Source organism: Fringilla coelebs (assembly GCF_963513975.1).
Source record: "Fringilla coelebs genome assembly, chromosome: 13".
NCBI classification, from domain to species: domain Eukaryota; kingdom Metazoa; phylum Chordata; class Aves; order Passeriformes; family Fringillidae; genus Fringilla; species Fringilla coelebs.
In genome coordinates, this window is record NC_140039.1 from 7,359,390 (window position 1) to 7,374,029 (window position 14,640).

Consider the following 14,640-nt stretch of genomic DNA (forward strand, 5'->3'; position numbering starts at 1 on the left):
AACTTTCAGCTGATAACTTACAAATTTCCCCCAGATGAGAATGCCCTGAATTTTGACTGGAATGTTTGATTTGTTTTTGCAGCCAGATTCTCCTGAATATAAAGCTGCCTGCAAACTGTGGGAGCTGTATTTGCGCACAAAAAATGAATTTGTTCAGAAAGGTGATGCTGAGGAGGACGATGATGATGACGAAGGACATGACAATCAAGCAAATTCTGAATTAGTAAGTGTGGGCATGACAGCTGCAGAAGGGGGAGGCTGTAACTGTGGATGTCAGCTGAGGGTGAAATTCATTGAGTAACATTTTCATTGTTAAATTAATGCCCCAAAGGGTATTTCTTATGAAAGTTTATTAGTTAATCACTTCACAGCGTTGTATGTTTGTTTCACTTTTGCCTAGCAAAAAAAGCTGTGAGGTTTTCTGATGTGGGTAAAGCAAGGTTCTGGTTTAGTTGGGATAATATGAAGTGTGCTTGAGTTCATGCCAGCACTGAGGTTTGTTGAAAGCAAGATACATGTCTAATGACATCAGTTATCAGCAAGTGCCCCATTCAGTCAGTGCAGCTGTTCCTGGAGTGTTATGAGAGAAAATTTGGACTAGCCTGGTTTTTGTGATGTTGGAATGCACATTTTCAGTAACTGTGATGTGTGTCTGACAGTCTGCAGTGTAAAGCTGAAATTACAGTTTTTTAGTGTACCTTTACGTGCATAAACAATACTGTCTTCAAAAGCTGCATCTGTATTTTGTAGCTGATTTTTTCTGCCTTTGAAGTGCAAGTTTCTGTATTTCAGCAGAATTTGAAGCCCTCCACTCTGGCTGCTATTAAAACTTTCTGTAATTTTTGTTTCTTACATTAGTCATCTCCAGGTTACCTGAAGGAAATTCTGGAACAGCTTCTTGATGCTATAGCTGTTGCCACAAACCCCTCAGGACGACTCATAAGTGAACTGTTTCAGAAACTTCCTTCTAAAGTGGTGAGTATTTTAGTAGTGTAGGTTGTTTGCTAACTTGGAAGCCTGGACATTTCAATCACTGGTGTTACAGGCTCTGATGGCCACACTCAGGGTGCAGTTCTCTGTTTCTGCCTCATCAGTGGCAAATTCCACTTGTTTGTACTGCTGTTTCAGAACAGTGGTGTTCTGGTTTTGTGGTGAAAGTTTTGATCAGCAGAATAAATATTCTGAAAACCATCGCCATGGATTTGATTTTCAATCAGAACTGGTCCCTTATGTCAGTTTATTGATGAATTATTCCTTGTATCTGCCTTATTTGAGACTTACACAGTTCTTACCTTCAATTCATGGCTCGTTCTGTGAGCTGTTAGAACAAAACCTTTGTGACTGTTTATAGTAATACATAAATTATTTCTGTTTTCCAGCAATATCCAGATTATTATGCAATAATAAAGGAACCCATAGATCTTAAAACCATTGCCCAGAGAATACAGGTATGAACATGTTAATGTGTCAGGGTACAGCCTTTTTTAACAGTAAGCATTCCAGAAATGTTAAAGTCAGGATTTATGGTGGCAGGAAAGGCAGTGTGTTTTCCCTCTGCTATTAAAAATCCTGCACACTGTGGTGATTCAATGTTCTGTGCTGGGTTAGTGCTGCAGAAGAAGCTGTGTGAAAGATCAAGCATTGTGAGCTTTGGAGTGCTGGCTTTGAGCCAGAATATCTCAGGTTCCTTGATGTTTAATGGCTTAAAGCAGTTCCTTGACAAGTGCTGCTCATGTAAAACATTGGAGTACTGAGGATTGGTTGTGCATTATCATCACCTACTTCTGTTCTAGTGCTATAAATAGATGTTTTGTACTGATGCATTTTTCATCTTACTTCTCCAGTAATTTGAAATACTGTTCTGTAATTCTAGCATTTTGTATAGTAGGGTTGGGACATAGACTGATTAAACTAGAGAATCAAGTTAAAACAGCATTTTGTCAGAACTCTTCAAAATAAGGGCACTGTTATCTTTTAAGTGTTTTTTCAATCTTAGCATATATGAGCTTTATAAAGACTTAGCATATATGTATGCTACTGTCTTTGTCTGATGACTTTTTCCAGATACTTATCTGTTGTCTTTACAAATAAGTTGCTTTTCTATGAACATTCCCTTTATTGAATATGAATTCTTTTGCTTTTCACTATTGGCTTAGTTCCCATGCTGTCTGAAGGTTGCCACTTTAACCACTTCTGCTTCTTCTTGTATAGAATGGAACTTATAAAAGCATTCATGCCATGGCCAAGGACATAGATCTTCTGGCAAAGAATGCCAAAACTTACAATGAGCCTGGATCCCAAGTATTCAAGGTTAGTTTCACTTGTTCATAGTGTGATTTGAGTTTAGATTTTCTTGACTACTTTCTATGCTGGTTGATCCTTAAATAAGTCTTAAGCATAAAGCTCTCAAGACCCTGATTGCATTTTTTTTTTAAATAGCTTTTAGTGGGTTTTTCTTTTTTATATTGCTTTTTTTAGAATTGGGGTGCAGCAATGACAGAAAATGAGCCTGCAGCTGCTCTGGTCTTCTATTCAGTTTTTTTCAGGCCACTGTAAAAATACTGTGTGGGAGTATTTCAGGCAGACTTTGTTCCATGCTTCATTTCTCATGCAAAATTGTTTTATATCTAAATGTAAAAACACCTTAATTTTTTCTTTAGATAGCTGAATATATCTGATTACAGTATTATTCACTTTCAACATTAAACAAAAAAAAAAATCTTTTCATTGACAGGATGCAAATGCAATTAAAAAGATATTTAATATGAAAAAGGCTGAGATTGAGCACAGTGAGTTGGCCAAGTCAAGTCTCCGAATCAGGTACTGCAAATAGACTTCTTTCTATAATCTTGAATGAAAACCTCTATGGACATTCCCTTAATTGTGCTGTGGAAGGTATAGTGGGAAATAATGGCTTGAAAACTTAGATTAGTGTTGTTTTATAAGTTGTACATTGGTTAAAGTAGTTGAATGAAAGAAAGCTTTTTTCGTTGGAATACTTCTATGGTGAAATATTTTTGTGATGTGCTTGATTATGAAAAATACTGTCAGTGGATATTTAATAAGTTATGGCCAACTTCCACCACATGTTTGTAAGTTAATAACAGAAAATGAATAGTAAGGAACAAGATGCTTTGTTTTATTGAAAAGTGCTAGATATTCTTGAACCTTGTTAGGAACTGAAACCAAAGGGCCTACAGTTAGGTAAGGGCAGAAACATAGGAACAGAACCTTGGGCAAAAGATACTTAGAGGGAAATCCACTCATGTTTGAAAAGCAATTTTAGCTATGAAGACAGGCACAGGAACCTGAAGATCCAGATTTCTTAATCAGTGAAGCAGAGATTTGGCCCTGAATATGCAGGTATAAAGCACTTGATGAGAGTTGATAGCTCTGTTTGTTTCATGGGGTGATTTTACTTAGGAAACAGCTTTTTCTTCTTGTGAAAATCCATACTGTACAGAGAAGTGATGCAGTCATTATAAATGTTTCTTAACTGAAATGCAATTAAATTTCTTCTCATATAAACATTTTACTTATAAGTAACACTCAAAAGTAGGTTTAGATATTATTTGTCAGTGTGAGCTGTGTCACTTATCCCCAAAAAATTAAGCAATATCCTGCAAGCCTATCAAGGATTTTGAAAACTTACAGGGTGGAATCTCTTTATCTATTGGAGCTGTTTACTTATATTTCGTGCTGGGAAACCACTGCTGTCATTTCCTGCCAAGGTTTGTATGGTACAGCTGGAAACACTGTCACTGCCTTATGTAACTGAAAGCTGCTTCAATTTTTTCTTGTGTATATGGTGTCAGTATTAGAAGTGTTGCCTAGGATTATTGTGTGAAAAAAGTGGAAGTTGTCTGGTTGATTTTTACTGCTTGGTGTTTTGAGAAGTGGTTTTTTTGGTTGGTTTGTTCAGCATCAGCATCCTTCCCTTGGCTGGGTGAATCACTGCTGGAGCATATAAAAATAAAAACCAGAAATACTCTTTAAGTAATTCCTGACACATAGGTGAATAATTCTCCTTCCTAAAAGTATGTGTAGTGCCAGAAGATTTGGACTCTACAGACACATACATATGTGTTTGCTTTGCAGAAACTAGAATTACACAGAAACACAGAGGTTTTCTATTTAAATTGTGATTGTATTTTATCTTTCTCACTGTGTTGGCCATTGATGAAGCTCAGCATGTCAGGGTGTGTGTCATATTTTTTTCTGAGGCTCAATGTTTTTTCTTTAAAATCTGATTGTGTGAGAAGGGATGACAGATAAATCACACTGATATTTGTTAGCTGAATTCCTCTCTTGCACTGCCAACCCATTTCCACTTCTGAGCTGCCTTATTCTAGATGTTCCTCTTGTGTATTGTGTTCTCAAACAGACCTTCAAATCCTGAAGTAATCTATCTATCAGAATAGAATCATTGACAGCTCCCTTCTTTGTTTCTTTAACTTGGGGGGAAAAATTAATGCCTGAAGCAGGCTACAATAATACTGGGCTGAATGCAGAAAAAATGTGCATAAGAGAAGCAGTGTCATGAAACCAAACCTTTCACCTGCTATTGTGTGTTTCACTGGTTGCTTTTTCTGTTGAACCATTCTTTTTTGTTTATTTGTTTCTTTCTCAAGAATCTGCTTAACAGAATCATTATTTTTATTTAAATTCCTTAATGTTTAATTGTGTTAAAGGGGAGTTCTTTACCCATTGCTGATTTGGGTGAAACTCCTTCATAAGTTCACTTCAAATGATTTTCTAGATTTTTCTTCTAAATTTGCATCTGTTGTTCTTTGTCATTGATGGTTCAATCTCAAATCATCATAATGCTACTAACCTAAGCTTTATATGTTGCCCCTGTGTCAAAAATCATGGTTTTTATTGCAGAGCTCGTTGTCTCCTTTGCCATTCTAAACTGCTCTTTGTGGGTGCATTTAACTGTCCTCCCTTAAAGTGACAAGATTGAATTCTTTGATAATATACTCTGTCAGCCAATCTGACAGTGACTTTAAGTGTTGATAAAACATGACTGGACCTGTATGATTGGCTTTATCTGGATGCTAAGGAACATTTGTTGGCTGCTTTCACTGCTATTTAGGCTGAGCTGTGTGTACAGCTATCAATGCTTGAGCTAAACGTTACTTTCCTCTGACTTTATAAACAACATCCACATAAATGCTGGAGCACTGAAAGGATCTCACCTTTTAGCTTCCAAACATCTGTCTCTGAACTTTTTGGCTGATCTATCAAAGTGATTCTGTAAAAAGCTTTTTTTCTTGCTGCGTCTTTTTCATGGGTTTAAGGTGGGCCTGTTTTTTTTCCTCCCCCCTTTCCTTGGCTTGCCTCTCCTGCCTTAAGGACTGCATCAAATTTGGCTGCTTCCAAGCTGACAGGTCCTTCCTCACAGGGTAAAGGCAGTGTTGGGGATGAGAGAAATTCTTCTAACAAATATTATCGGTAAGTAAATTGTGCCCTTGGAGGAAAAGCTGGGTCCTCATCCTATGGAAATGCTGAATTTTGTTTGATTTTCTTCCTCATACCTGCTGTGGTGCTGGGCTTTGGATTAGCATGAGATTAATGCTGATAAGACACTGATAGTGCAGTTATTGCTGATTGGGAGGTGTGTGCAGTCCTCCATACTGACAGTGCTCCGTGGGGGTGGCTGCAGCAGCTGACACTGCAGGGACAAAGCCACCTGGGCTGCTCAGCTGGGCCTGGTGCTGCTGCTCAGGCACAGAGCCTGCTGGTGAAAGTGCCTCATGCAGGTGCCCCTGGACCCAAGGGCTGGGCCCCTGAACAGCAGCACAGCAGCCAGGGCTGGGGCAGGGCACTGAGGCTGGAGTGGCACATCCATGTGGATCTGCACTGGCAGTGGGAAGGTGAATTCCAGCTCCTGTGGCACCTCAGGCCATCAGGAAAGAGGTGCTACAAGTGGATGTGCTCGTGATCCAGGTGTGCACTTGCACACCCTGTCAGTGGTACTGTAATAAAAATGGCCCAGGTGAATGAATGAAGCTTTTTTGGTGAAAAGAGGCAAAGCATAGCAAGGATAGAACCAGAAGTGGCTTCACCAGGCAGCAGCCCAGCACCAGCACTGCTGCCCTGCAGGACTGCAGGGACAGATGGAACCCAAAGTCACGGACTAAAGGAGCTCAGTGGATGCTTTAGAGGGATGGCCCACACACTAAGGAAATGCTATCTGTGTGTTTGTATCAAAAGGCAGGAAAGGATGTGTAGGAGAGTGCAGGGCCCAGGCATGCCCTCAGCCCATCTGCTTTTTCCCAGTCTTAACTTGGCTCCTGCAGGACAAGGCTGAGCCCATTTCTGGAGGTGCCTAAAGAGCTGATCTTGTAAAAAGGCAGAGAATGTCAGGCATAGCTTATATAGTGTGCTGTGCCCCAGGTTTGGGACAAAAGAGAGGGGTGCTGAAGAAATGTAGATGAGACTGTAGCCAGTGTGGATGCCAGTTTACTCCACCTAAGAAGCATAGGAGGCTGCTTCATGTGCAGGCACTGTGTGTGCTGAAAATGCCAAAGGTGGGGATGAGGGAATGGGAGGAGATAGAATATGCAGTGTGTTGAATTCTTCCCTGTAGACAAATCCCAATAAAACAGGATCAAATAACAAAGTTATTAATTGGGAGAGACTTCTTATCATTCCCCTTTTCTTGCAATTAATGAAATACTCAAGTATACAAAACAGGATAGAAGGCAGTAGGCTGGAGCTCAGTTTTCTGACTGTGTTGGATGCACCAGCTCATAAAATAGAGGCAGACTCATGGCTTGGTAAGGATTTCTCCTATTAAAGGCTCTGGCCATCTTTAGTCACAGCGGTGTTCCTACTTATGGAGTCATGACTTGTTTGCTCACACACTCTGGGTGACTGTTAATGGTTAATGTGACAACCCTTTCATTTTTTTTTATTATAATTTTCTCTTTCTTTTTTTTTAATTTTCATTTAAAAAATTCCTTTACTTTTTCTCTTTCATAGTAACAAAAGGTCAGCCCAAGGGGATCGTTTATCAGCAATAACCATGGCACTGCAATATGGATCAGAGAGCGATGAGGATGCAGCTTTGGCTGGTAGGAGCTGAAATGCACTTTCTCTAATTCCTTTCATTAGAATGTTCACAATGACCAAATCTGTAGAGCTCCTGATACACTCAGATACATTTATTTCAAAAACATTTTGTACTCAGTGTGTAATTCCTTTTACAGCTAGTGAGATAGGGTAGGCCAAACTTGTTGGCATACTTTGAGTTTTCTGTGTGTTTTCAATTATATTTACCCAAGCTTTAGGGAGCTGTTGCCTGATTTTATTCCTTCTAAAATGGAGCAGAATAGGAGATACTGGAGAAGACTTTGGGTGCTCTATGCAGCAAAAGAGATTTGTAGTGCTTGAATTGTTTCTTTGTTTATTTTTTTGTTTACATTACTTCTTTGATGTTGAAAGATGCATCTGTTCAGTATGTATTATTGGGGCATTTTTTTCTTATCTGATAATTGAGCTGTACTCTGCACAGTTTTCTAGTGAATGGGTATGTAGATTTTAGCTCTTGCTGTAAGCAAAAGCATTTTGATTCCTGGTTCGCTCAGAATTCAGTTACTGCTTCAGAGCAGCTGTTTTCTGGGAGGTGTGGGGAGTATTTATTAGCTAGGTTTTGCTTGTTTGTTAGCTGTTATTTTTTCTAGTTGCAGTGCTGTAAAAACATGTAGCTTTTTATGTTTTAGTGATTTGAATTCTTGCACTGATTAAACCACTTTCAGGTGCCACCTTTGCTATGGACATTATTATAATTTTTTTAAAGACCTCTCTCTGTGTGTGAGGCTTTTGCCTTGCTGCTGTTGAAGCTCTCCTATCTTTATTGCATTCATCTAAGAGGCAATGTTATTTTCTTTGGCAAACCTGTCACCCCCTAAGATTTTCTGTGCTTCCAGTGTGCTACTTGGACAACCCTGTGCTGCCAGTCTCTGGGTGACAAGGGCTTTTCTTTAAACCAAGTGGTATTTTTATTAATTGCTCTGCTGTCTCATTTTTTTTCATTCCTCTAACACTTGTTAAAATAAATGAGAACAGGGCTGCATGACTGAACATTAATAGAACTCTCTCCTTCTTGAGACAGAGAGCTGAATCTTTATGAGCTTCTTCAGTTGTAGCTGTTGCCTAAGCAATGAACAATATCAGTTTCCAACTGAGAGTTTATCCTGACAGCTGCAGATGGTGTTTGCTGTGGTGGAGCTGGTAGAACATTTCCAGCCCCAGTGTAGAAGGTTGTGAGCAGCTTCAGCTGCTCCCTTGCTCCTCATTATAAGCCTACAGAGGCAGGCATAGGTGGTCATTATGTATTACTTGCATGTATTTCATTTTGTAAACAAGGGTGTTTTGTTTTTACTGTCTCATTTAGAGATGGTTTAAGACTGGATGCTGCTTTTGGTTTTACTGGCAACCATCTTCAGTTGGACATGGAGCATTCATTGTTGTTTGGGTGCTCTGGGACCTCAGAGGAGACAGTGGGGTTTTTTGTGGTGTCTGCAAACTGTAGTTGTGGTAGCAGCACAAAAGGGCAAAAACTGCCTGTTCCTCTCCTCTGCCAGTGCTTGCTGGGGATATGGGACTTGGTGCTACTGCACATTAAAGAAAGTATAGTCTTACATCACATTGTTTGCTCTATAAGAGCAAAAATATTATTATTGCAAAAATAAGAATTTTCTGTCTTCTGGTCTGAATAATACATTCTTCTTTGGCTCTTAATAGAGCAGGTTTCATATTAGATCAGAATAATTTTCTAGTTATGTAAGAATATATGATGTTTGCATATCACTTTTAAAGAACATGCACATCATAATGAAAATGCAGCTGTATATTTATTTTTCTTTATTTATAGCTGTATATTATTTTAAAATAGTTATATTATACATTTATAAATATAATGTATATATGTATTTATTTATAGCTGTATATTATGATACAGTAAAACTGTAATACATAAATACTTTCATTTTAGTACTCTTTTAAATCACTAATTAATGTCTAATTTACTTAGATATTCCCTTTTTAGGGAATGCCTCCTTTCAACACAGTGAAAGTACATTTCTTACTTAGGGAATTGAACTGTTTTGTTGCTGGCTCACACACAGCAGAGAACAGCAAATACTTGACTAGTCCCTTTGTGTTTTTTCTTTCATGGAAACAAGTTATTCTGCTTTTCCAGTTTCTTACTCAGAACTGAGCTATTTGAGTAAACAAATGAAACTGTTTGAGTAAACTAAACCATAATCTATTTCTGAAACTTCACCTGATTTCAGTGATAGCTCCAGTGGTTTGTTTCTACCTGAGTTATTCTGTCCACCTCCTGCTGTGCTGGCTGTGGTGTACTAGATGCTGGGTCATTAAGTGATGCTGATTGGCATCATTAGGGTAATTTTGAGTGTCTCCCCAAATCAGTAATGCACATCTTCATTGCATATTTGCACATCTGCTGATGCCTGGTTGTGTTTTAGCTTTGCTTCTGACCCTGGTAGGTCCCGCACACTGATGCAGATCTGGTGTCAGGCTGCAGAGCAGCAATGACAGCACTGTGTTGTTTCAGTCTGAGTGTCCCCTGGCTTTGTCACCATTTCTGTATGACCTTACTGAAGGTGGATAGAGAGCTTGAAGCTGTGGCAGCCTCCTCTGGGCAGTAATGGAAGTGCCAGCTGGAAAGCTGGTCTTAGAGACCTGTGTGGCTGAATGACTCAGTGTGTCACCTGCCAGGCTGTCCTGCAGACTCAGAGGGGAAAAGGGGTGAATAATTTAACTCTAGCATGTGCAAAGTCACGTAGATTTTATGTTATGTCTGTCTGCAAGGTACAAAGTGCACTGTTTATGTGACTTGGAAGTGTAGAAGGATTGGCCATTTATTGCTTCCCATCCTGTGTTTCCAGTACCAGTGTTTCTCCTTCCTGTTGTGTTTCTGTTGTTCATGTAATGTTTCTCCTAATTTTATCTGCAGTAAGTGTTAGCTCTTCATAGCTTTACTTTCATTCATCCTAATCCTGAAACAAGATAACTGGAAAAGTTTGCTATGAGATTTTTAAGTACTTACTATGAATTTTTTAGGCTTATTATGTAATCACTGTAAAACATTTATTTCTTCTTCATTTGCTGTATATATTAGAGGAGCATCATCAGGCTTTAGTGTCATTTTTTTTCTGCTAAGCTTCACAATTTTGTATTGAGCTGTGATTAACATTGTCCAAAGGATTGCAATAAAGTGGGTTTTTTTTGTTAGCTTGAGGCTCATTAGATATTCACACCTCATTTTCTGAGGTGTGAATCTGATTGCCAGAGAGGGCTTTCCTTTTCTTCTGCTTTAGACCTTTATCCAACAAAACACCCACTCTGAGTTGTCCTGCTGAGTTTCCTGTTTTTCTTTTCTCTCTGTGCAGCTGCTGCTCGTTATGAAGAGGGAGAGTCTGAGGCTGAGAGCATTACCTCCTTCATGGACACCTCTAATCCTCTCTACCAGCTTTATGACACAGTTAGAAGTTGTCGTAATAACCAGGGCCAGCTCATCTCTGAACCCTTTTTCCACTTGCCCTCCAAGAAGAAGTATCCTGATTATTATCAGCAAATTAAAACACCCATTTCATTGCAGCAAATCAGGTAAGAGAACAGAATACAAACTACATCTGCTGTGAAGCTATTCAAGAGTTTATCTTGAATAATCTTCTCTTATGGTCAAGTTGTTGGTACCTAATGCAGTGTTTGCACCGTCTCTCCTCTACATCTGATTGCTGCTTGTTTCAGCTCAGCTGCATCAGTCTTTAGATCATCTGTGATACATGGCTGCTGTTTGGTTTATTTTTCATTAAATTTCGTTTGTAATGTGCCTGAAAATTACCATATGAATAATTCTGAAGGCTAGGTGTGCAGCAGAGATGAAAGCTTTTGCATAACTCTATTTTTCTTTTTCCCTGACCTGATGGCTTGATTACCTCTTACTGCCATATTCTTTAAGTTCAAAGTCTTCAGTGTGAACTGTGGGAAGATGCTTGCAATTACAATCCTCCTGTCTAGGTCACTGTGTAACTGTGGAGAATAATTATTTTCATGATGATGTAGCTGGTCTGGACTGAAGCCAGCATTTATAAATGTGTGAGCCATGAAAGGTCTGTGAGTTGCCAGAGTGCAGCTGTCAGATTAAAGACCTGGGTGAAGTGAGCAGTGTGTTTCTTTGGTGGCTCAAGATAAGCCAGTGTGATGGGTGTGAGCAGGGCCCTGGCAGCATTAATAGGCTTTAATGGTGCTGCCCAGCCTCAGGGAGCCTGGGCCTCCTCCCCAGAGGCCACACCCTGGGAGTACCAGTCCTTCAGCTCCAGTGAGGGAACACTGGGCCCTCCCACTCCTCATCCCTTTGTAATCCACTCTGATGCACAGGTCTGTACATTTTAGCTATACCATAATACAATCTGTCAGACTTGATGGAATTGTTGAATGAGCAGGGTCTTTGTTAAATCAGAAACTAACAAAGCTGCTTTTTGGTTTTTTTTCTTGTCAGAGGGTGTTTTGCATGTGCTGGGGAATAAAAGCTGCCACACTGGTTATCTTTCCATCAGTGGCTTTAAAGCATTTTTTCTGATGTCTTAGTACAGCTGTAATAGTGGCAAAGAAAGTGTTTTGCCTTGAACAAAGCACAAAATGTTCTTCATGAAAATAACCAAACAGTGAAATTAAGAAGAATCATTGACATTTTGTGTCTGAATCTACCTAAAAGTACTGGCTCAAATTATATATGAACAGATTTGTTTGGGAGAGATTTTCCATTAAAAATACCCTTGATATCAGTTATAGAACAAATAACTTGCCATAGAGAGGCAGCTGCATTTTTGCTTTCCTTACAGTGTAGGCAGGTTGCATCTGGCTGTGTGAGCAGCACAGAAATTCCATACCAGTGTGTGAAGAACTGTAGAAAAAAGTAACTTGACTTACTGTCTGGGGGCTTAGAAAATAGAAAAAGGAACAGCCAAGCTTTTTAGAAATAGTGTTTGAGGCTCACAAATCAAAGTACAACGTTCATAGAATCTAAGTTCCTGCAAATGCTGAAATTCAGCTGTCTTTTAAATTACCTTGTAATCTTCACTTCTTACTGTACCTCAGAAGCCTTGAAGTCATGCATATGTATTCTTAGTTGATGGGCTTTAGGGAAAACTGAAGCATCATGGCTTTGCTGATACTGCTAATGTGTCTTTGGTATTCAGAACTGCCACTCATTGGGGTGGAGATTGTTTATGGGGTTCTGGGTGTTTGGTTTTCTGTGGGGTTTTTCCCCTTCTTTTCTTGTGGTGGTGGTTTGGGGATTCTTTTGAGATGTACATAAATAGAGCATATTGTCTGTTCCCAGATGGGGACAGAAAAGTTGAATGTCCCAGTGAAAGGCTGAAGGAGGTGGAGTGGAGCCTGCCATTCCTCTTTCATGTCTGTGGGGCTCTGGCATCTGCCTGCCTCAGCTGTCCTGCCAGAGTGAGCTGTGAAATGTGTGGCTGTTGCAAATTTTACAGCTAGTCATGTATTTCATGGGGGTTTATGTGGGCTAAATGCAGGAAAAGTCTTTAAAATAATTCATGATTTCCAGAGGGAGTGTGTGAGTGTGTTTTGGTTTAATGAGATTTTACCTATCCCAGCCTCTCAGTCACTTTGAGTGTTATGAACCTCAGTCATTTGAGCTGAGTGCTGATCCTGAGCACTGCCTGGGTGTGGGAGGTAATCATGCTGATGGCTTTTAGTTGTCTCCTGATTTCCTCCTGGCTTGCTGCTCACAGATCACAGAAGAGCTGAGGCTGGGAGGGAAACCATCCTGCCCAAGCCCTATGGCAGGGTCACCCAGAGCCTCATGTCCAGACAGGTTTTGATGGTCTCCACAGATGGAGACTCCACATCCTCCCAGGGCAGCCAGTGCCAGTGTTTGACCACCCTCACAGGGAAACACATGTGTGTTCAGCTGAAATTTTCTGTGTTCCCCTTCGTTCCACTCATCTCCTGCCCAGTCAATGCTGTCCCTTCATTCCCTCCCAGCAGATGTTGAGCACATTGATGAGAACTCCCTGCCTCAAAGAGAGCAAAGCTCAGAGCTGGAGAACAAGAAAATCCTATTTAAAAAGAAAGGCATGATGCTGTCAAGGCTATGGCTTGGACATGTGGTGAAAGTGCCTAATGCAAAGTTGACATTGCTGGGGAAAAGTCATTCTGTTAATTACAAATAACCACAGAACAGTCAGGAAAAGATGCAGGAGAATGAGTTCAGTTACCAAGTGCACAAGTGCTAGATCCTGGCAGGCTTACAAGAACACTGTTCCTTATTAAATTTTACAGTGTTGGGAAGTATCATCCCCTAGGCAAGTGGGTCAGGCTTTTTTATCCCAGAGGAGGAAGGTGTGCCAAGGAATTCCCTGGCAGCAGCTCTTTCTGGAACACATGTGGGAGTACAGGCACTGAAATTGGTACCTTCACAACACACCCTGGTCTCTTGTGCTCCTGGGGCTGCTGCTGAGGTTTAAAAATGTGTGGGGGTCTGGTGTCAAACACACTTGGCTTTGTGTTATAGCCACTTTTTGGGGAATTCAAATCAGTTTTTCTTAATGAGTGTGATCTTTTTTGGACAATGCTCTGTGGCACAAGAATTTAAATGTTGGCATTTATGTGATGTGTTGGGGTTCTCTTGAATTTTGTGGTGGCTCTTGGTGGTTTTGGATTAGTTATAAATGGTTTGAGTGGAGCTTATAGTAAATGTTATCACCTGGTCACGGATATTTTTGCCATATAACTTAAGCAGTTTTAGCAATATGGCAAATCAAAAAGTGGAACTAATTTTGAAGTATTAGATTGGTACCTGGACTAAAGTTTTTGAAGGGTTTATGGAGAACTTCTGTGTTTTTGTTTGCCGGATTCATAAATGAGTCAATTGGGAAGAGAAAATGATGCCTCTAATATTTTGAATACACTGTAAATTTCCACTTTATCTGAGATTTAGGACTTCTTTCATTCCTTTTGTCACTTACAATATTCACCAAATAATAAGTTATATTACATTTTTGAAATCTTCGGTTTGTGTAACCAGATTTCCTGCCTTAGGAAGTGTTTTCAGTGCATGTTGTATGTTTATAAAAATCACAGGTTCAAGTAAAGAAGTTTCCCAATATATTCTAGAAGAAGACTGTCATCTTCAATAGGACATTTGTCAAATGCATCTCTTGACCCCACTCATTCTTTGTTAGTGGGTTGTTTTTCCCTGAAGAGGCAGGACTAGCACTTCACAATTTCTGAATAAAAGAAAATAAGTTGCATAACTGATCTTATCCTGGTATTTGAATATTTTTCAGTAGGGAATTTTTAGGCTTTGTCTAATAAATTGATCTTTTGGTTATTTGGAAAAGTATGTCTCACCTGCAGTCCTTGCAGATATTCTACCTGGATGGACTGATGAGTTTGCAGTAGACATTTTAGGGAGTTGAGTGCCAACTTACAGTATTCTTTTAATTAATCCTCTGATTTCAACCAACTTAAATGTCTTGTCAGTGTTGTTTTTGGCTTAGTGGTCTTATTTTTAAACTTTTTTTTCTTCATTTTGCAAAGGTCATTTTGTATGAAAGGAAATTCTTTCTAGTT

At 39.6% G+C, this 14,640-nt stretch overlaps 1 protein-coding gene across 13 annotated transcripts in view; it reads left to right on the forward strand.

The window, feature by feature from the left end:
- PBRM1 (polybromo 1) overlaps nucleotides 1-14,640 on the forward strand; it is a 54,830-nt gene that overhangs the window by 7,449 nt on the left and 32,741 nt on the right. For 10 of the 13 annotated variants that reach the window (XR_014616474.1, XR_014616475.1, XM_084214138.1 and 7 more), the window contains 8 exons: nucleotides 83-223; nucleotides 859-975; nucleotides 1,380-1,448; nucleotides 2,212-2,310; nucleotides 2,735-2,820; nucleotides 5,356-5,454; nucleotides 6,988-7,079; nucleotides 10,425-10,641. Coding sequence is in view for 11 of the 13 variants with exons in the window: in XM_084214138.1 (XP_084070264.1) it covers nucleotides 83-223; nucleotides 859-975; nucleotides 1,380-1,448; nucleotides 2,212-2,310; nucleotides 2,735-2,820; nucleotides 5,356-5,454; nucleotides 6,988-7,079; nucleotides 10,425-10,641 (920 nt within the window). In the remaining 2 variants the exon portion in view is untranslated. The remainder of the gene's footprint in view (nucleotides 1-82; nucleotides 224-858; nucleotides 976-1,379; nucleotides 1,449-2,211; nucleotides 2,311-2,734; nucleotides 2,821-5,355; nucleotides 5,455-6,987; nucleotides 7,080-10,424; nucleotides 10,642-14,640) is intronic. The other 3 variants (XM_084214145.1, XM_084214146.1, XM_084214140.1) reach the window with 1 other exon arrangement.